Source organism: Haplochromis burtoni, unplaced genomic scaffold (genome assembly GCF_018398535.1).
Source record: "Haplochromis burtoni strain Fernald_Lab_line unplaced genomic scaffold, NCSU_Asbu1 Contig_813, whole genome shotgun sequence".
NCBI lineage: Eukaryota > Metazoa > Chordata > Actinopteri > Cichliformes > Cichlidae > Haplochromis > Haplochromis burtoni.
This window is the reverse complement of record NW_024583174.1, coordinates 90325-111647: the sequence shown is the minus strand read 5'-3', so window position 1 is coordinate 111647 and position 21323 is coordinate 90325. Positions and strand designations below refer to the sequence as shown.

At 41.1% G+C, this 21323-nt stretch overlaps 3 protein-coding genes across 3 annotated transcripts in view; 2 read left to right on the top strand and 1 right to left on the bottom strand.

Moving 5' to 3' along the window:
• The window catches only part of txlna (taxilin alpha), a 26229-nt gene extending 22056 nt beyond the window's left edge, over positions 1-4173 (top strand). The window contains exon 11 of the mRNA XM_005950593.2: positions 915-4173. Coding sequence (XP_005950655.1) covers positions 915-1250 — 336 coding nt within the window. The 3' untranslated portion in view covers positions 1251-4173. The remainder of the gene's footprint in view (positions 1-914) is intronic.
• A 1174-nt stretch (positions 4174-5347) lies between these two features.
• eif3i (eukaryotic translation initiation factor 3, subunit I) lies at positions 5348-10379 on the top strand. The gene is made up of 11 exons (XM_005950592.3): positions 5348-5487; positions 5871-5963; positions 6050-6137; positions 6429-6494; positions 6958-7107; positions 8398-8525; positions 9063-9173; positions 9294-9383; positions 9472-9545; positions 9642-9734; positions 9836-10379. The coding sequence occupies exons 1-11, from the start codon at positions 5485-5487 to the stop codon at positions 9915-9917; spliced, it is 978 nt and encodes a 325-aa protein (XP_005950654.1). The 5' UTR covers positions 5348-5484; the 3' UTR covers positions 9918-10379.
• Positions 10380-12358: 1979 nt separating this feature from the next.
• Positions 12359-18531, bottom strand: hdac1 (histone deacetylase 1). The gene is made up of 12 exons (XM_005950591.3): positions 18376-18531; positions 17264-17376; positions 15766-15883; positions 15608-15682; positions 15210-15348; positions 14795-14936; positions 14612-14704; positions 14414-14522; positions 13947-14327; positions 13693-13848; positions 13564-13609; positions 12359-13186 (listed from the first exon to the last, which is right to left on the bottom strand). Exons 1-12 carry the CDS (start codon positions 18422-18424, stop codon positions 13159-13161), a joined length of 1449 nt encoding a protein of 482 aa, XP_005950653.1. The 5' UTR covers positions 18425-18531; the 3' UTR covers positions 12359-13158.
• Positions 18532-21323: the final 2792 nt, after the last annotated feature.

Below are 21323 nucleotides of genomic sequence, written 5' to 3'. Positions count from 1 at the left end.
TTAGAGAACAGCCCCACTAGTATACTAGTGGACAACATCCTTGCTTTTATTTTGAAGGGGCAGTCGCTGCTAACTGTCTAACAAGATGAAGGGCAATCCCTAAATTAACCTGCAGCTAGTTTATTTTAGGATGCCACATAAATAGTGGAGTATGTGCCACTATTTTGAGCTGCAGAGCAGAACAAGGATTATTGGCCCTTCTATGCTCAACCTGTTTACCCTTGTGAACAGAGGCGTGTGCTAAAAGTGATGCTACAATAGCTGAGCTGAGCTTTGTTGTCGATTCACCTCCTTTATTTGTATTCTAGTGGGTTTTTTTATACTTTATGATAAGACTGCAGTGAAATTGGCATGAAGCTGCAGTATAAATGGTTACAGGCTTCGTTGACATCACATTTGGTTCACAGACTATCACATTTGTAACCTAACCTTAAAATTTCAAGCCACGGTTCTAGACAGTAGAATCTTACGTAGACAGTTTATTATGGCTGCAGTGTTTATATTCATTTGTGATTCTATTCATTTTTTTTTAAGCAAGTGTGTGTGTGTAGGAAGTGGATGCATCAAATCTCCAGTCAAACCAAAAGTTTGGTGACTTTGCACATGAACAGTAGAATAACCTGCAAGTCTTGTTTTGCAGCAAGGTTATGACATCACAGGTGGCTCAGTCCAGAGTCCTAACGATGTCACTGCCTTTGGGTCTCTCTTAGGGTGTTAAACAGATCCATGCTTACTCGTTTTATGGATACAAGAAGCCAAAAACCTCACTAATGGGAATCTTTTCTGTGACAACATGACAATGTTTCAGCTTCCTTACAGCTGAAAGTGGAATCTTCTGTTTTTCAATGCACAGATGGCTAAAAAGCTGACAGCACAGTTGCTGTAATTTTGTGTGTGTGTGTGTTTATTCACAGAAAGCCGTTCGGGATCGTGAGTTTGAGGCACTTCAGGGAAAAGTCCAGCGGCTGGAGAAGCTCCGGCGGGCGCTCAAAGTCGAACGGAATGAGCTGAACAAGAAGGTCCAGAGCCTCAGCGGCGGCACAGAGGGAGCCCCCACCTCCAACCCAGGGACTGACTCCCCCTCTCCACCACCTACAGACTCTCTGCTGGAGCCTGGCACCTGCCCTGCCCCTGACACCACCACCGCCTCCACCTCTTCTTGCTCCCACTCCTGCCCCTGTGAGCCGCAGCTGGACACAGACACCCTGCTGGAAGAGGCAAACACTCAGCCTGTCCAGGCACAGGAATGAAGCAGCACTGCTCACACGTTCTTCAAACCACCCACAGATAAGCCACCAGCCTGCAACCCACTACTCCTCTGCTGGATGGAGCCCATGTTAAACACTGGGACTGAAGCAAACTGCAAAGTCACACCTTTATGTACGAGGCCAGAATACCAGATCAGCGTTTGACAGAAGGGTTTAGTTGTAATCTCCCAGAATCTTCTGCAAAACAGTCTGCTGGTGTAATTACATGCACACTATCACACAGTTACCGTAAATGTATAATGCAATTTTCTGCAATAATTTGGTTTTCATGGTTTTTATTAGCATCTATCGAGTGTGGTCATCTACAGGAAGCAACTAATCAGCCACGCAAGTTAATATTATTACAATACTTTCAGAAATAACTATAGTGAAAGGATAGTGATCATATTTACAAGTTATTATCTACATATTAATGTCAACATGTGTAAAAATGATCAAAGAACAGAAACCAAGGATGACATAAAGGACCACCATAACAACATAAACTATGCCATGTAGTCATATTAACACATCTAAATTTGTGTATATACAAATTATCAAAGCATTTTTAGCAAATTAAAAGTATATATAAAGCTCGTATGAATAAATTTACATTAACTACATCACTTTGTTCATTCTATTTACTAAGATCCAGAGCAAGTGTTTATTATTCTGACTCTTCATTTCTAACTCTCGAGTTTGTTCCCCTTGTTTTGAAGTTTGCCATATTCTTCCTTTCCGTTTCTGAACTCACATGTACTCCTGTACTCAATACTCTGAGTAAATTTATTTCCTGCTTTAAATCACACCATGAGAGTTCCAGAAACATCTCTTTTAAAAGCATTATCCATATTTAACATATTGATTATAATAACGTATTTGAAATAACCTCCAGGGCCTTAATATTGCTCTTAGAAACCAAAGGGTGATGCCACTGTGGCCACCGTTTACATACAGTCTAAGTCATATTTAAAAGCCTCAAATTTAGTGTTTTTGCCACGACTGTGTTGGATTTTCAAAGTCAGAAGTGACTTTTCATCTTTGTACAAGCATGTGGAAATATTAAAGATGCATTCATAAATTGTAGGGGTGCGAACCAAAGGCACACATGCCTGCAACAGAATAAAATAGTAGAATTTCAAGCTAGATTACAAACTAATTTCATTTAATAAAATCTTCCAGAAGGTCCCAGCAGCACAGACATGGTGGAGCTGTCCAGCTCAGAATTAGCTGACCTAGCAAACAGCAATTAACTACTCTAGCTCCCTGTGTCGGTCAGGGCAGGCATTGATTCACATGGATAACAGGTTATCATGGTGGTGTTATGAAGGGATTTGTTTTCCCAGGCTGGAAACGTTTTTATTAAAGTTTAAGGCTTTGGGGATGGACTTTTGAAGCAGGCCTCAAGTGGCCACTGGAGGAATTGCAGTTTCTGGCACTTTGTGTGTTCACATTTTTCAGGCCCAGAGGTTTTTGTCGCATCATCTTCAGATCTCATCATGTTTTTTTGACAATTAATAAATATTATTTTATTAGCTAACAATCCCAAAATATATGTCCGTATTAACCTCATTACTAGTGTGCATGTAATTCCACCAACCGCCTCTGTGTTGTGCTGTTTTCCTACACCTCCGGTCCAATCGGCCCGGCAACAACAGCAACACTGCTGTAAGGTGAAGCCAACCTGCTTTATGGTGTAAAGAGTCAGAGGGTGTGTGTGTGTGTGTGTGTGTGTGTGTGTGTGTGTGTGTGCAGTTAGTCTGCTTCAGTTTGCCCGCTGATTGTCAGTGTTTATCCTAAAACTCACATTATGTGTTTCTTTCAAGTGAAGTCTTAACAGCAGCATCAGGCACAATATTTTTAGCAGGTTCAATTCATAAAAACAGAAAATAATTTTTAGGCCTGTCCTGAAATTTGAGTCCCACTTATTAAAGCGTCGTACTGATGTTTAAAATGACAATTTTATGGCACTTAAGCATGTTATTTTTGAAAATTGAGGCAGCACATTACTGATGTGACATCAGATAAATATCAGCCACTGATCGACCAATCATTTTACTTGTCAATATTCTGATATCTTGCATTCCTGAACTTTTGGTCCGTCTGCATTGTTGGAAGATGAATCTGTCATTGAAATGTGGAAATCTGGCAGAGCACGCTATACTCTCCATTAATTTAGAGCATTGCTAAAGAGTTTTAGTTTTATGACGTCAGTTGCTTTTTGCTAATTTTGTTCGGGTTTGTCACTCTGCAGTAATGACCTCTTTAAACTCCATGGTTGTCTGGTGTGTGTATGGTGAGTGTGTGTGATAGAAGTACTTTCAGTTTTTCCCAGTTGAATGTTCAAAGACCTCTATGCAACGCTCGTGTCTTGGTTTTATTCTATGGCAGTCTGATCTGACAAGCACTCAGCTGAGAATGTATTTTTATTATATCCACTGTCCTGCATGGATGTGCTGTACCACACATGACATCTCACAGAGGAACACACACACATATAGATTTGTTTTTCCTTTTGGCCCACACTTGAGCTACACCGGATTGTTTCGATGTTGAGTGTAATGTTGTGAATCTCTTGAAAGATGCACCGACTGAGCCGATGTGAATACAGATGGAAAAGTTAGACCGCCTCTTAATGGACCATTGAACACGTGTCTTCTGACATTCTTGTGTACTACATAATATGTAGCACTGGGAACAGAGTGACGACTCATTTTCATCTGATATCGCAATGACAAACCTAATCTCTTCCATTGTCCCGTAGGACAGATTCATTCCTGTCCCACAGTGGACTGGGAGGTTCACTCACCATAAGAAGGAACCAAAGATCTTTCTGTTTTTGTTGGTTTTTTGGTCTTTTGCAGTACTTTTCTCTGGCTCTGTATATTTTGTTTCTTGTTAAATAAAAGAACTGACTTAGCTTTGACCTTCTAGACTCAAGCTTTTATCTGATGCTTCTATAAATATTTGGTCAGTGATGCTTGTGTTTTGAGTATGTGTGTAATTTTGCCTCAGTTACAGCACCACGGTGGATTTTAAGTCGAGGTGGTTTTCCAAAAATTCCGCATTAACTGTTCAGGAATTCCAGACATTTTTCGATACTGTGCCGAATTTTAGAGTGTCAGAAGTCCCTGGACTTTCAGACCTTTAAGATCAGGGATGTCAAAGATGTTTTATGTCATTGACCATGTATGGCCCAATTTGAGCTTTAAGGGGCCGGCCCAGTAAAGCTCCCCATACTATAAGCGGGAAAAGAAGTTGAATTAAATGTTTAATCCCAGAGTTATCTAATTATAAGGAAATGATGTGCAATTTAAATAGTACATCTCAGGTCTTGCATGGTAGACAAATGTTACTGTAGTAAAGTAATCTGTCAACAAAACTCTTTGGGTTTAAATTGTAAGAAATGAATGCGCTGCAGAAAAAAACGTTCTGTTAGCTCATTGCTGAGACTGACCTGTATTATAAAACAGGAGATTTTTATATTATTTTCAGAAAATTGCTGAGTTTTTTGCTGCAAAGTTAAAAAAACAACAACATGAATTTCTATAGTAGATACTACAAAAAAATACCACACCTACACTTTTTTGCTAAGTCCCTGATAGGTTTATTAATTTATTTATTTATGTATTATTTTTCACCTAATGATCATTTCCCCCGCCTGCATCTACAAATTATTGGACTTGGTATTGAATTATTATTCAAGATTCTTTATTTGTCACATGCATGGTTATACAGGTATAACACGCAGTGAAATGTGACCTGATACATATATATGATACTGGTTTTATGTGTTTTTACATTCAAATAAATGTAAAATTGAGGAAAAGGGAAATTATACATGTGGAAATAAGTTAAAATGATATACTGTTATAAATTACAATTATCTGTAGCAATATATACGCTGTTTATAGTATGGGTGAAAACGAATTTAATCAGACTGGAGCCTCAACAAATATGTTGGAATCAAAAAAGGGTTCAAAAAAGATAAACAGACTAGAGATTTGGGGGGATTTTCTTTTTAACTACTATAGTAACTATTAAGCGTTACTCTACTCTCCTAATCAGAAGGTGGCGGTAATGCGCTCGAATGCGATTTCCCCATCCGCCAAGAGAAGAAGAACATTTCCTCTTCCGCCGTGGCTCCGGTGCATGAAACACGAGTGTTCATCATTTCTCTTTCAACGGGAGGAACGGCGACAATACTGGACTTGCTGCCGACACTTAGCTGACAAAAATGGTTAGTGTGCTTCTTGGTAAATGGTTCCTGATGCTAATATTTGTTTTCGAATGAAGCGGTTTGTTGATACCAGGATCGCCTCCAGCTTAGCTAGCGTAACTGCTGGTGCTACCGTTAGCTTAGCTCGAAAATTAGCCAGCGACAGCTTATATTTGAGCTAGTGTTAGCTGGGTGTAGCTAAAAGAGGTTTCGCCGGCCTGTGGTGGTTGCTACAAGTGGAAAGCTGCTTTCCCGTTTTCTTCTTTGCCATTTTCTCTCGTTCGCTGTTTTGCTAAGCATTTCAACGTTAATAGTTGTTTCGTCATCGTAGAGCCCTGCGCATTGTTTCCCCTTTGAAACAGGGCGACCTGCTGATCTAAAATCAATGTTTGTGTTGTTCACAGAAACCGATCCTGCTCCAGGGCCACGAGAGGTCCATCACTCAGATCAAGTACAACAGAGAAGGAGACTTGTTGTTCTCTGTAGCTAAAGACACGGTGGGTTCATAATAGCCAAGCTCACTCATCCATTGTTTGTTAGTTTGTTTGCAGTTGGCCAACTCGTTGATCATCTCTCTCTACAGGTAACTAACGTATGGTACTCGGTCAATGGCGAGAGGCTTGGTACCTACAACGGACACACAGGAGCTGTGTGGTGTGTGGACTGTGACTGTATCCTTATTTTTCTGGAAAAAATGCTTGGAAAAGTTTTTTTTTTTTTTTTTTTTTGTAGCAAACTGATGTAGTTTGAGATTGTAATGTATCGATCGTGCATGCTCAATCATCCAGGTAAGGAAATTCAACTAAAGTAATTATGTTCATCGTAAAAACATGAGCTGAGGTGGTCTTAGATATGTGACATCGAGATGAACAGAGCAAACTTTCTGGGATGAGTTTGTAATCCTGTGATAGTGTCTGTGCTGAGGATACGTATGTTTGGATCCTTAACTTGTCTTCTCTCAGGGGACACTAAAAATGTGCTAACAGGATCAGCAGATAACAGCTGTCGGTTGTGGGACTGTGAGACCGGTAGGTTGAAAACAAGTTAATCATTTTTCTTTCACTAGCTTTGCATGATTTCAAATTAATCTTCATGTGTGGTATACTGGGCTTTGCTCTGCTCCCTCAGTTGATCTTCTCTCTCAGTCTGGCTGTTTTAGCTCCTTTCATGTTAAGTGTAACTATATTCTGATTGGCTGATTGGTGGGTGGGGCTTCTGTGCTCACAGCCTAAGTTTTCAATGACATATAGAGCCATGGGTAGAAAAAAAAACTGAGGATTTTGTGGGGATTACTTGTCATTTTAAATTTTGTCTGAGTTTAATAAAAGCATCGACCATTTTAACGGTGTATAAGAGAAAAGGGAAAAACATAATGTATCCACTTTAATGCCATATTTGCAGCATCGTCTGAACCACTCAGGTATGAGACAATCTCTAACCGGAAGTAGCTTCTTCTACAGTGTCATAAAGCCCACAGTGTGTCGTCCACAGGTAAACAGCTGGCTCTGCTCAACACCAACTCTGCTGTTCGAACGTGCGGCTTCGACTTCAGCGGCAACATCATCATGTTCTCCACAGATAAGCAGATGGGTTACCAGTGTTTCCTGAACTTCTTTGACCTGCGGGATCCACAGCAGATAGGTGCATATACACAGTGTTAGCAGTCATGTTGATCTTTAAAGAAAAAGGACTACAAGACTAAAGAGTCACACATCAGAGGAGGTGCTTTGAAGCCACCATTGAGCACATTGTCCTCCATAGACCAGTGTGAAGTAACTCATCTTTGTCTCAGTTTTATATGTATTTAGAGTAGAGCTGGGCAATAGAACGATAACGATATATATTGCGAACTAACTTTTTCTCAATAGAAAAATTAAACTATTGCGATAGGCCTCACCACTCTTGTCCTCTTAAAAAAAAAAAAAACAACCAAAAAAAAAACAGCCAATCCAAATTAAGTAGCGCAGAGCCGAACCAATCATAGCTGCAGCGTCACGTCACGTGACTTGTTACGTACAGCACAAGTGCCAAGCCGCACATGTGTATTTGTTTGGGAAGCAGCCAGCCGCCGTGCCGCCCGGGTAATGGAGGAAATGAGTGTGCCGACTACAGAAAAATCAACTTGGAGCGTGACCGAAGGTTACCGAAGAGAAAACAGATGACCGTTCCAATGCGGGAGAGATTGTTGAACGGAAGAGCCATAGAAGTTCCGTAGTGTGAAGGTATTTCTGCTATTTCAACTCTGACAAAAAACAGAGTAGCGCACTGTAAATTGTGCCGAAAGTAAGTCTGGAAATGCAATAAATCGCTTTCTGACTGGAAGCGCTAATTCGTCATTCGGCTTTTGTCAGACTAAAGTAACTGTTAAAACTGTTTGAAAAGCTAAGCTATACAACAAGGAGAGATTGAGAATTTCCTTTTAGTTCTCAGTTTATTTGATATTGACAAAAGTTAGTCAATTTTGTCTGTTCTTCTGTAAAACAAACTAAGATTTATTTTTAGAATGAATATTTTGTTTCTAAGTGGAATTGACGATTTAGTCTGTTTCGTTTGTTCTATTTTGAAACTTAAACGCTTTAGCGGCTGCCTTTTGTGTAGTTTGCAATATTTGCCTTATATTTTATTTTGCAATATTTTATTTATTATGGGAAATAAATATTTAAATCAAAACAAGCTGCTGATTATTTCACATTTTACTTGTGAGCAATGGCACATTTAAATCTTACAAATATAGTTATTTGGCTTATATCGTGATATATATAGTTATCGCCTGAAATGAAAAAAACATATCGTGATAGGAAAAAATCTTATATCGCCCAGCTCTAATTTAGAGAGAGTTTTACTGTATTGGTGGAATTATTGCCGTATATGCGGATTATGGCTCATGTCAGTGGTATAAAGTTGTAATTTCTCTCTCTCTTCTCTCTGCAGAGGACAACCAGCCCTACCTGACCGTACCATGCAGTGACCACAAGATCACCAGTGCTGTGTGGGGACCTCTGGGAGAATTTGTCATTGCTGGCCATGAGAACGGAGAGATCAACCAGTTTAGTGCCAAGGTTTGTCACACACACTGGGAACATGTGGGAATGTATTTAACAGGCAACATAGAAAGCAACGTGCTATCTACACACAGCTCACAGTGCTATGAAAATGGAGCCTCTTCACCTTTCCCTTGATTTCTGTATATGCTGTTACCATGGTGATTGCTCATATTAAACATGACCAGAATTTCATATGACACCAGAGTATGTACAAGGAGTCATTGTAAGCCAGACTGCTCCAAACAGTTTCACACCATCTTTTTTTTTTTTTTTTCCCTACCCTGGCCCTGTGTGATGTCAGAGAGGGTGTCCTTGTATGGTTATCTCAGACATGCAAGAGGCAGCTTATCAGGACAGAAATGGCTTAAAGGGAGCAGAGCCAAAACGGCTTGTTTCAGACAGGATGAACTGATGAGGTCCACTGTAACATGAAATGAACAAGGCTTATTTTGAATTGTTTTTTGCCTGAATAAAAATGCGGAGCTTGAAACAAGAAAAAAATGAATCCCGCTTCAAAGCGTCATGTTGAAACATGCTTCATGTTTTGGACAGTCTGGAGAGATCCTGAAGAAGGCCAAGGAGCACACCAAGCAGATCAATGACATCCAGACATCTGTGGATCTGACGATGTTCATCTCTGCCTCCAAGGACAACACTGCTAAGGTAAGCCTTTAAACACAACCTCTGCGATCAGGTCACTGATGTACGTTCGCTTTAAACGTCACATGCAGATGTCTCTGATGCTGTTACTGAGTGTTGGTCATGTTCCTCATGTTCTTGTAGTTGTTTGACTCGACTTCTCTGGATCACATCAAGACATTTAAGACAGAGAGACCTGTTAACTCTGCTGCCATCTCCCCGATAATGGACCATGTAAGAGAAGCCCCTCACAGGTGCTGCATGTCCTTTGCACAGAGGATCAGTCTGACATTTAATATTTACTCAATGCTGTGTCACTCAGGTGGTGATGGGAGGTGGACAGGAGGCCATGGAGGTCACTACGACCTCCACCAGGATCGGGAAGTTTGAGGCCAGGTAAGCTAACGTGACAGATGTGGATTCCCCTTTTAATGCTTGATTTTAGTCCTTTCAGGAACCTGTTGTGGTGGTAACCACCTTTGCTGTACTCAGGTTCTTCCATGCTGCCTATGAAGAGGAGTTTGGCAGGGTCAAAGGTCACTTCGGCCCAATCAACTGTGTGGCATTCCACCCTGACGGCAAGAGGTAAAAGACGACCGTCTTCCTGACCATCATCTTCAAATATGCAGACAGCGTGGTTGAAGCAGTTGTTAACACATTTCTCCTGCTGTTGTCGTTTTGTGCAGTTACAGCAGTGGAGGAGAAGACGGATACGTAAGGATTCATTACTTTGACCCACAGTACTTTGACTTTGAATTGGAGGCGTAAACTGCCAGCCCGCCTGACCCCACAGCTTCAGCTGACATCAGACTCAGTCCAGTCAGGAAAGAGGAATAACGGACAGTCGGCACTTTGTCTCCTCCCCTTCATCTGAACTGATCTGGAGTCAGGGTACAACAGAGGTCTACGCTGTACACTTCTCCCAGATTACTTCACAATAAAGGAATAGAGCCGACGAGAGTGTGGTGTTTATTGTAAGGCTTTTTATCTAACATCACTTTTGACACTCCTGTGGCATCAGGGGCGTCTGGATCTCTGCATATTTTGTGACTGGACTTTAACCCATTCTCCTGAAGTGTATTTAATTTGACAAGAATTTGACTTATCAATCATTTTTCTGTTGTGAAGCCATTCTGCCAAAAATCGCTATAAAATACCTTAAAAAGTTGTTCCAGTTTGTCATCTCTCATTTTGATAGCACTTGATAGTAAAAATAAGCCTGAACAAGTTTATAGTGGTGATTGTGTTTCTTATACTCTCATGTGGGACATACCTCTTCCATTCTCTCTACTAAGCTCAATGATCTGCTAACGAATCGATCGCTCTTTGTAAAACCTTAAACAGTTTTTACCAAGTCAGACATGGTTTGCAGCTCTGACACTTGATCCAAGGAGCAGAGCAGGGTGAGAAAACGTTTACACATCGAAGTACAGTGTGTTGGTATTGGTACCTTTATTGTCCCTAACGGGAAATTGATTTGCAGTACAGACAACCAACACATCACATACACACTCCAAAATAATCTAATATAAGCCTGACAAAACAACCTAGATTTTTCATCAAAAAAGTACAATGTGCAATGGCAACAACACTTATGGTTTAGTGTTATTAACTTTAATAATAGCAGCAGGTACAAAAAACAATCTGTCTCTTTGTCTTCACTGCAGGCACTTTATAAAGGTGACCTGATGGAAGCAGTTGAAAATCATTAAAGAGAAGATGATCTGAACACAACAGGACAGAGGTGGCCTTCCTCAGCATCTGCCTGTTATAAAAGTCCACAAGCTGGACCTGAGACCTCCCTAAAATCTTACCAGCCACTTTAACCAGGTTGCTAAGTCTGGTCTTATTATTCAGGGACATATTACCGTACAGCAATGATACAGAAAGTTAAAACAGATTCAATAAAACTTTTATTAAAAAAAAAGTCATTTCAGATGAAACATTGAAACCTCTCAACCTCCTTAAAATGTACAGTCTTTGTTGAACCTTTTTCACTGTAGCAGCAAGATGTGACTCAAAGGACAGAGTCTTATCAAGAACAACCCCCAAATACTTATAACTGTCCACCAGTTCAATGGCTGCACCATTTACCACTGTTAGCGCAGGATGGGGGGATGTCTTCCTGAAGTCAATAACCATGTCCTTGGTTTTCAAGGTGTTAATCATTAAGGAGGACTGATCACACCACGAAACAAACTCACCCACAACAGGCCCATGGGAATCCTCTTCACCATGAAGGAGGCTTACAATGACTGTGTCATCTGCATATTTAATGAAATGCCTGTTGGCCTGTGTACTCAGTGTTTTTGCATTAATGCTTGATTCACATATTGGGTGAGAAAAAATGGGAACTTTTATTAGTAAGTTGCAGTTTTTAGTTTGAAAGATTTATTTTTGTACAATTGCACGATATCCACGAGGTGTGAAATTTTCAAGTGGTTACAAGCAGTTGACCAATACTGTAGGACGGGGATGTCAAACTTTGATCTTAAGTGGGCTGGACCAGAAAAAGTTGATAGTTCAGACCATCCTGTGATTATACAATAGAAAACCTCATCTCAAGCTCTGCAAGAAGCTGGCTGACACCAAACAACTCCCTACTCTGAGCCCTTAACCTCCACAGGCACCAAGACTGTCTGGGTGCGGTAAGGAAATTGTCTCTAATAACTTCATCAGAACTGAATGTACTTGTAGCCATTTTTTTCTCTGAGCATTCAAAGCCACGTGCACGGACAATTTGGGGTTCAGTACACTGCATGTGGAAGTGTGATCGAGCAAACTTGGGGAGCTGGGTCTTCTTAAAACACTCTTGATCAGCGGTCCCCAACCCCCGGGCCGGTACCGGTCCGTGAGTCCTTTGGTACCGGGCCGCGAGAGTTGAGGCTCAGGTGTGAAATGTATAGTTTTCAGGGTTATTTTGTTATCGTTTTTATCGTTAACTGTTTTCCTGGGTCTTTTCACGTGTGTTATGAATAAATCTTTTTTTCAGTACCAGTACTAGTTTTATTTTGTTGTATTTATCCGCGACACCTTAAAGGCCGGTCCATGAAAATATTGTCGGGCATAAACCGGTCCGTGGCGCAAAAAAGGTTGGAGACCGCTGCTCTTGATGACAAGTTAGGTGGCACTGTACTGTAAATTCTGGCTTGCCTTTGTATCTTTAATTTACAGTGTCAGTACAAATAACAAGTCAGGACAATATAAGGTTCTGTTTTATCTTTTATTTATTTTTTTATAACAAAGTTCTGGTAATGCACATTTCACAAGGATAGAACTCCAAACAAGCACGTGTAGAGGCTCACTCCACCTTCATGTATAATGGTACAAAATATCTAAAATAAGTCACTCATACCCCAACAGTAACCCCAGAAGAGGTTCACACTCATACTTACATAAACACACAATGGAGGAAGAAAATAAAAAAACAGCAGAAAGGAAAATGGGCTGAGGGGACTGTACTCGTGATTTTAAATAAGTTACTGAGCAGAGATCGGGGACTGTTTGGGCAAAGGCAGTAATACGTACATGCTAAAGGCGAGACCAATCTAAACATGCATTCACTAGTGAAGCAACACAGAGGCAAACAGTGCCTCATGCTGGTTATTCAGTATCACAGTATCATAAATAGATGTCTGAAAACTAACGAAGCCTTTTTGCATGTGAGCACTTGGAAATCATCTACATCTCTGCAGGGACTTCCGAGTGAAATACCAGGATAGGAACAGTAACACTCTGGGTGGCTTTCAAATATTATTAGAGCAAACCTGGTTTACACACCAGCTCACAGGGATTGATTTTATTCTACATGGAGCACCAGGCGGGTGCGGTTTATACCGGCACATCACTGGGCTTGTAAACAGGTGACAGTGTAAATCAGGCTTGCCTCTAAGAGCACATAATAAAAACAGGAATAGAAAAAGGCCCTATCACTGGAGCGGGAGAATACAGGAATCAAGAGGGGCTTGAGGATAACAATAAAACCATCCATTCCTCTGTGTGCCGGTCTTCAGGTCGTCTTCACCTCTTCTTTTGGTCTGAAACAGGTTAGAAGTTGCTACAGTTACTACACTGAGTTTACTCAGAAAACATCATATAAACAGCTAACACAAAGACAAAGAGGGTTCCCTTTCTTTTAGCAGTTTCAGTAACTTATCTGCCGTTATCAGCCCTTTCCTCAAACACTAACTATGAGAGGTAGACAGCATTGCCTTACTACACACACGGCCTTAACTGAAAACCCTAAATGATAAATGTAAGAAACCACTACACCAACCAGTTACAAACCACAATGTCATGAATCTGAAATTGCTTCAAGCTGGGAACCTGGTGTCAAAATTCTCTACTCCATATCCAGTGAACAACCGAGACAAGTAAAAGTGAACCACTCTGTCCCAGTCTGAATGTTTCTTACCCTGATGTGTCCATTTTCTCCTCCTCCTTCTCTTCCTCTTTGACTTCTAGGAAGCAAAGACACATGGGTAAATACTGTTCCTGTTATCTTTAATCATGTTCTATGATAGGTTTGTCTCACTAGCCTCACCTTTCTTTTCCTCTCCTCCCTTCTCATCCTCCTTCTTCACTCGTTTAGCCTTCTTGTGGTTAGCTGCGTTCCGGCGTCCCCCGCCTTGCCCCTCTGCCTCATCTTCAGAATCAGAAAACTCCTCCTCGCATGCTATCCTCTTGTCGTGGGCTCGGACTGAAAAACAGAACACACACAAAAAGACATCAGTACAAATCCTCATGCCACTGTTTCCTTTAATCCTAAAAAAAATAATTCCTCCTGAAGTCTCTTACTAGAGATGCGTTTGTCTGGGTCTTCCTCCTCCTCGTCTCCGCTGTCTGGGTGAGGGGCATCCTCTGGGATCGCTTGCATCTGGACACCGGGGGCGTGAGGCAGCATACGCAGGTTCTCAAACAGGCGCTGTTTGATCTTCTCCAGGTACTCGTTGGTGTTCTGGTTGGTCATGTTGGAGGGGCTGATGTGCAGCTTAAAATCAGGCCCAAAATACTCAAAGTAATCGTTGTACGGCAGCTCATTGGGGATGGAGCAGTCCAAGGCGACAGCGGTTTCGTAGGTCCAGCAACGGGCCACATTGCGGATGGTGTAGCCTCCGCCGCCCAGCATCAGCAGAGGAAGGTTGAAAGTTTTGATGTACTCGACACACTTGGCGTGACCTGTAGGAGTCAGCACATATTGGCGTGAAATTCCTAATGGTACAAAGGCAGATCTGAGCATTATCTTTTGGACTGTGTGGTTATACCTTTGATGGTGAGGTTAAAGCAGCCCAGTCTGTCTCCAGACAGAGAATCAGCTCCACACTGCAGCACCACAGCACTGGGCTGGTACATCTCCATGACTTTAGCCATGACCTAACACACACACAGTAATAATAAAGTCAGAACATGAACAGTGAACATGCTCTCTGCTGGCTACAGAAACATTATCAAAGAAAACTTACAGGCTTGAAGATGGCTTCATAGGACTCATCATCAATACCATCTCTGAGGGGGTAGTTCACTGCATAGTACTTGCCCTTTCCTGCTCCAATGTCCTGCACACATTGGGAATATTGTTGAATTCATGGTCACACATGTTCAAGTTGCACTGGTCACGTGTCAGACGTAAGAGTAAGAAAACTAACCCTCAGGTCTCCAGTGCCAGGAAAGTATTCCCCATACTTGTGGAAAGACACGGTCATGACCCTGTCTGTGGTGTAGAAGGCCTCCTCTACTCCATCACCGTGGTGGATGTCAATGTCAATGTATAACACCCTCTGATGGTATCTGAAACATGGCATAGAACTCAGTTAATAAACTTATACAGTTCTACTACTGTATAATAACATAAACAAAACAAAAAACACTCCAAAAGTGCACCCAGTGTGTGTTTCTACTTAAAAGCAAATAAATGCTGATGCAAATCAACCACTCAGAAAGACACAGGACAAAGACAGCGAGCCTAACAGAGCATTTCTGGATGCTTTCATAAATGCGCTCTGCTGACAGAGGACAAGGATATACAGTCATGTAAAAACAGAGCACAGCTGTGCTGCTTACTTAAGCAGCTCCAGGATCGCCAGCACGATGTCATTGACATAGCAGAAACCAGAGGCCTCTGACTTCTTGGCGTGATGGAGCCCACCGGCCCAGTTGATGGCGATGTCTGTCTGCTGCTTGTTCAGCTTCACTGCTCCAGCTACAGGAATGAAAAAGAATAATCAACATTAAACAATCTGATGGAGCTTTTAAGGGGAGTTTTAACTGTATTTTGATTCTTGTAAGTTTGCATTTGAACAGTCAAAATCTTCCTCATGTATGTTATTCTGGGCCTCTCAGTTCACCCTGTCTGAAACAAGTCATTTTAGCATCCACCTTCCTTTTTAAATTTCTTCTGATTAGCTGCTCTTTGTAAACAAAAGGACTGAGATTATGTGAAGTGTGTTTGGAAAACATACCCACAGAGCCACCTGTTGAGAGCTGACAAAACTCGAAGAGACCATCAAAGACTGGACAGTCCTCTCCCACATTGACTGTAAGAAAGAGAAAACCAGTTTTTACACACCTGAACAGAAGGAAAAGCCGAGGATTAATGAGAAGAAAACAGCGCACTCACATCTCTGCATTTGTTTGCTGTACTCAGACATGTTGTCCGGTCGGATGGACCTCAGGAACTTAATGTAATCATCACTGTGGTACTTTGTCATCTCTTCACCACTGGCTTTGTGTGGTCTCTGAAATAACACACATTGTCAATAATTGTTAGTTGTAACTAACATTTCGTGCAGTTTGGTACAAGTGTGTGAATACAGACAGGGCTAACCCATCATTCAAGCCCTATTTACCTGTCTTATTTAACTGACAGTCCTATATAACGCAGCTTGAGATATATTTCAAAATTCATTTTTATTTAATTTTCTGAGATAAAACAAATATGGAAACCTTCCATAGTCAAACTATCCATTTATCTATCAATCGTCTATCACTTATTGACGTCAAAGTCACATGACCAGTCTAGAAGGGATATTGAGGGATTCGGCAACAGAGAGCCACGATCTTTCCAGCATGTTCCGAGTCTCCTCTGGGTTCACCATACCTCAAATATGTCATCTAAGTTGCACCCAAGAGGCATCCCAGTAAGACACCTATACCACCTCAACTGGCTCGTTTTGATGCTGAGGAGTAGCAGCTCTGCTCTGAGCTCTACTGAATGTATCAAAGACCATATTCTTTACATAATTTCCTTAGGGATTATTAAAGGATTCTGGTCACTACTCCAAGTTTGTGGCCTTAAATCAGATTAGGAACAAAAACAAAGGACCTTACGACTTCACGCTCACAAACAAGAACCTGATGAGTCTGAACTTCCAGCTAAAACCCATTTGACAGCCCAGTTCCCCCAGTTTGAGCCAGACACTATCACTCAATTAAAACCAGTAGAGGTAGGGGGCAGAAAAAAAAAGATTCAGCACAGCGTCATGATATTTTGGGTGGCGATACACAGGGACACCAAATACTCTGGGAATACTGCAAACAAGAAGGTTCGTCTCACCTGATAGGTGTTTCCCTCTGGACCACATCATTGGCAAAAAGCAAAGATGTGAAGCTGAGCTCACCAAACCTAGAGATTTTAACCTGCTGCCTACAAATTCTGTCCATAAAAGTTAGAAAGGGACTCGGTAACAAAGGGGATCCCTGGATGAGTCCAATGCCAATTTGGAATGAGTTTAACTTACTGCTGGAGACCAAACCCTCACTGTGGCTGCACAGGAACAAGTCACAGACTCATAAACCACAATTACAGCTGCATGAAGCTCTATAAATGTTACTCAACATGGACATCGTTCAAAGCTTAACACAGTTAAAACAGCAACTGATGACCATTATTTTTACATTTTTTTTATAAAACCTCATCGCAGTTCTGCAGTAAACAGCAAATAACTACCCATTTTTATGTGTGTAAAAAAGCGCTATACAAATACAGGCCATTTACCATTTAAAAACTGTTGCAAGGTACAGTTGCATTAACAGTTTGCCTCTGAGTACTATCAGTCCTGGCAGAAACCCTGTGTGTGTGTGTGTCTCTGTCTGATGTGTCTGGTGGTATGACTCACATAGATCTCCATTTTTCTGTACAGTCCATAGTTGAGGAGGAGGTTGTGCGTCATACGGATCCTGTGTGGTTTCATGGGATGGCCCTGGCCATAGTAGTAATTCCCCACATCACCTGTGGGCAAAAACATCATCCAGACAAGTTTATTTTAGATATTGCAAAAAAAAGAAAGAAAGAAAGAAAGAAAAGCCACATTGCCTTAGGCATTTTAGTTCTTCTAAAAATGCCAAATTCAAGCTCAGCTCAACCCAAAACCTGCTCATCTGCATTTCAAATACACCTTTAAGTTAAAAAGCCTACGAGGCTTCGTGTAAGGATGACTTTTTTGTGAACTTGGCCAACTCTAAACCTCTTTTTTTTTTTAATTAAAACTTGTAACACATATTCACGAAACGACTACTGCAGAATACACCGTGGACGTCTTGGGCTGACTTGTGGGAGTTTTTATCGGAATTATTTTGCCAGACAAACATTTTAAAAAGCACACAAGAAGGCTTGAGAGAAGGACCACGCTCAATACACCCGTTAATGTAGCCAAATCATTCGGCTGGGAATGTATAAGTTCAGTGTTATAGAAGTTTCTTATGTATGCGATTCTGCACATTAATTTATTTTTTTTTTTAAATGGAGTCAAACGCATTCTAACTTCTATGAAACCACTGGGCTAGATAGCGCCAATCTAGAGGAAGCCGGTACATCGTTCACACTTCTCGGAAGTTGTTAGCAATTCCCGAGTAACACTGATGTGATTAGCGTCGGATCGCTTCACGACTCCTTCACGCTGCAGGGAAGACCTTATTAGCCACACGCATCTAAAACCCACTAAAATGCTTTAACAATTTCACGAAACTGGTCCCTTTACTAAAGCACTTGAAAGTTCGATGAAGATCCCCCAGTGTGCTGCGTGCAGGCTTAAGCTAACAGCCAACTAGGCTTTCCGTGTGGCTAAAGCAGGCTAGTTAGTCAAGCTAACATTAGCTCACCACACCGGCTAGCTAGCCTGATGGTATAACAACCTTTTTCGATTCTTTATGAAATACATGTAATATTTCCTACTCTTCCAATGCCACTTCGATATCAAGGCAAACCAAGATGCATACGTTCGATATTTACCGTCATAGTAATAGCAAACTTTCTTCTTTGTTCCTTGAGACAGCGCCATTTTACCCCCCTGTTCCGTGCTCACCGGTTCCTCTGTGGCTCCAGGGAGCACTCGTTGAGGTCCTGTCAACCAATCACAGAGGGTGAACCGCCCTACAGGGAGGCGCCGGTATTACAAACCGAAGAGCGCCCTAGTGCGCTCCGTAGGCCTTTTGCCTTCAGGGCTTTCTATGGCAAAGATTTCTTTTCGTTTTCAGTTGCACTTGGTATTTGGGTTCAAGCTGCAAGAAGCAATGAAGGCAAGTTTCTGCACGTACAGTAGCCCGTGTCAGTTCTACAATGTGAGGGTGGTCACTGTAATCTCCAGCAACAACCAGTCCGTGAGCTGATAAAATAAGAATGAGCTTTTCTTCTTCCCCTGTGTCGAGAATCCTTTTACTTCAAGGTTTTGCCCAAGGAAAAACAGCTTTACTGTAGATTCGAGAAGGGATTGAAATGAACCCCCGATATTTAAAATCCACGGACTCCCCCCAATCCCCCTAGCCTGCCAAAATGAGGTCACCAGAACAAACGGGAAAAAATATACTGAAGGCAGATGAGTAAACATGTAAGAGTGTTGATACAAAGGGAACGATATTAAATGGTTTCAGTTGAGAATAATTATTTGAAAAGCCAAAAACGGAAAATGCCAAATGCATGGGAACCTCACTGCATTGATTTGTGTACTTTTCTATGCATAAATAATTGAAACAGAAAGCTACAAATAGTTACATAAAAATCTACGTGAAGGCAGGAAATGAGGTGATGCCTAAAATTTCCTAGGAGATGATGGCTCTCCTCTGATATTCACGGAAGAAATACCTGAATAGGAACGGTAGTGTCTGTGCTCAGCTCTCACTTCCACAGTGTGATCCACCCTTTAACATAAACACACCAGTTACACCAACATTTTATTGATCTCTTTAAATAATCTCTTTTATCTTATTGCAAGGTTGTTGCAAGGTTCTGTTTAATATTTTTTGTAATACATTAAATGTGTATTACAGAGGTCCATGACCATAAACCAAGCTGTCTTCAAAATAATTGGCAATAATCATAAAATTGGCCTGCATCATTTTCCTTTCCTTCCCCTTTTGCTAAAGCATATAGTTAGAGCTGGATCAGGTGACCCTGAATCCTCACTTAGTTATGCTGCAATAGGTGTAGGCTGCTGGGGGACTCCCATGATGAATTGAGTGTTTCTTCTTCTTCCCGAATAAAGAAAAGACACTAAAATATTAGAAAAACAACACCTACAATCAGACAAACCCTGTCACCGACCACTTGGTGACAGTGGGAAGGAAAAACTCCAGTTTAAAAGGAAGAAACCTCTGGTACCACCAGGATCAGAGCAGGGCATCCAGTCGCCACAAATGGTTGTGAGTCAGGGGAAAAGAGAAGAAAGACAAAAGACAAACTCAACAACATCAATTTGTCATCACCCACTTCTTTCAGGGTGAAACCATAGACTGTATAAAATGAAGTACATGGACCCCATTGCTTTTTGAAGTCCAATCTTGAAGCCTTGAGCTGGGTGTTTTGGCCATTGCCATCTTGGTGTTGTGAAACCAGATGTGACAAGTGAGGCGTGGAAATCTGCGAAACAATAGCTAGGTAGGCCAACAATAAAAACAACTCTCCTTTTCCATCCTTTTTGGCTCTAATTGGTGACTGTAGTTAAACTGAACACAATGTTGGAATCAATATGACTTGAAACCAGAAAAAATGGAAAATACATCAATAAAGTCATCAAGAATGTGTTTACTGAGGTCATAGGTGAAGGGAGCAGTGGGAATCATTTTCCCATTTACTTCTAAATCCCTGGACTCCTTTTAACATTTATATGGCGCCAATCCACAACTGTTGCTTTATGTTGTATGGTCAGGACCCTCCAATAATACAGAGAATATACTCAATTTGACAGAGATTATTGATGTTTGTCTATGTTTTAAACGCAGTAACAAACCGTTCCTGCTACTGCATAGATTTGCTTATAACAATTCTTATTCCCAAGGGATCACATGAGAAACTGGGAGTGTTGTGGACGACCATATATAAAACGGCTCTCTACAACATTCCCGCTTTCTCACATCTTTACGACATGCTGATATCAGCTTCAAAATTTAGACACAGTTTAATTGTATGGAAGGTTGGGTCTTGATTGTTGTCTCAACTTGAAATTTGAGTTCGGCCATTGAAAGAACCTGGTGGTCGGTTTGCTTTGTTTGTTCTCATTGAAAAATAAAAGTGTTTCAATGCACCAGAGGCAAATGTTCTTCTACTAAATATACTTTAACAAATGCACGTAAAGTGAAGTACATAAAGAACCCATTTTCCTTTTACAGTTTTTTCTGATGGTTTGAGAACATTTTTTGTAACTATTGGCTATTTTTGCAAAACTCTACACACAAATAAGAAAACTCTTCACCCAATCAGCAAAACATTGTAGTTTTCTTGTAAAAGTGAATAACCCTTGCTTATCTCTCCACACCTTTGTAAAAATGGTATTTTTGTATCCAACAGTTAACACAAGCCATCATATTAATAAGTACACAATGCACCAACTACACACTGATGGTATGAATAAAAAAACACATCTGGCTTTTGCTTTCTCTGTGCACAAGGTAGGCTATGTCAGTTTGAGCTCATACTTTTGTCATAGGTCTGTAAACATGGAGGGATCCAAACTTCAAGTACCGGTGTTTATTTACACACATCAAAACAAACACAAGTGTTCATTTCCAAGTATAGGATTATTTGCAATCGCCATATTGACTATATGGGTTTCTTGGTCTGCAGTGAACATGCTTCCTCTGCCCCAGCATCTGGTCGTCTAGCTAGCAATTCTGTAAAGTAACACTTTCAGTATTTTTACATCAATGGTATTGTTGTGTTTCTCATTGGCATATGGCAGTGCTACA

Coding starts and splice junctions, on each gene's coding strand:
- eif3i (XM_005950592.3), top strand. Junction 5,964..6,049: donor TCTCTGTAGCTAAAGACACG/GTGGGTTCATAA, acceptor CTCTCTCTACAG/GTAACTAACGTATGGTACTC. Junction 7,108..8,397: donor GCGGGATCCACAGCAGATAG/GTGCATATACAC, acceptor TTCTCTCTGCAG/AGGACAACCAGCCCTACCTG.
- hdac1 (XM_005950591.3), bottom strand. CDS start 18,424: ATGGCGCTGTCTCAAGGAACAAAGAAGAAAGTTTGCTATTACTATGAC. Junction 14,523..14,611: donor ATGAAGCCATCTTCAAGCCT/GTAAGTTTTCTT, acceptor TGTGTGTGTTAG/GTCATGGCTAAAGTCATGGA. Junction 13,610..13,692: donor GGGAGGAGAGGAAAAGAAAG/GTGAGGCTAGTG, acceptor TTTGCTTCCTAG/AAGTCAAAGAGGAAGAGAAG.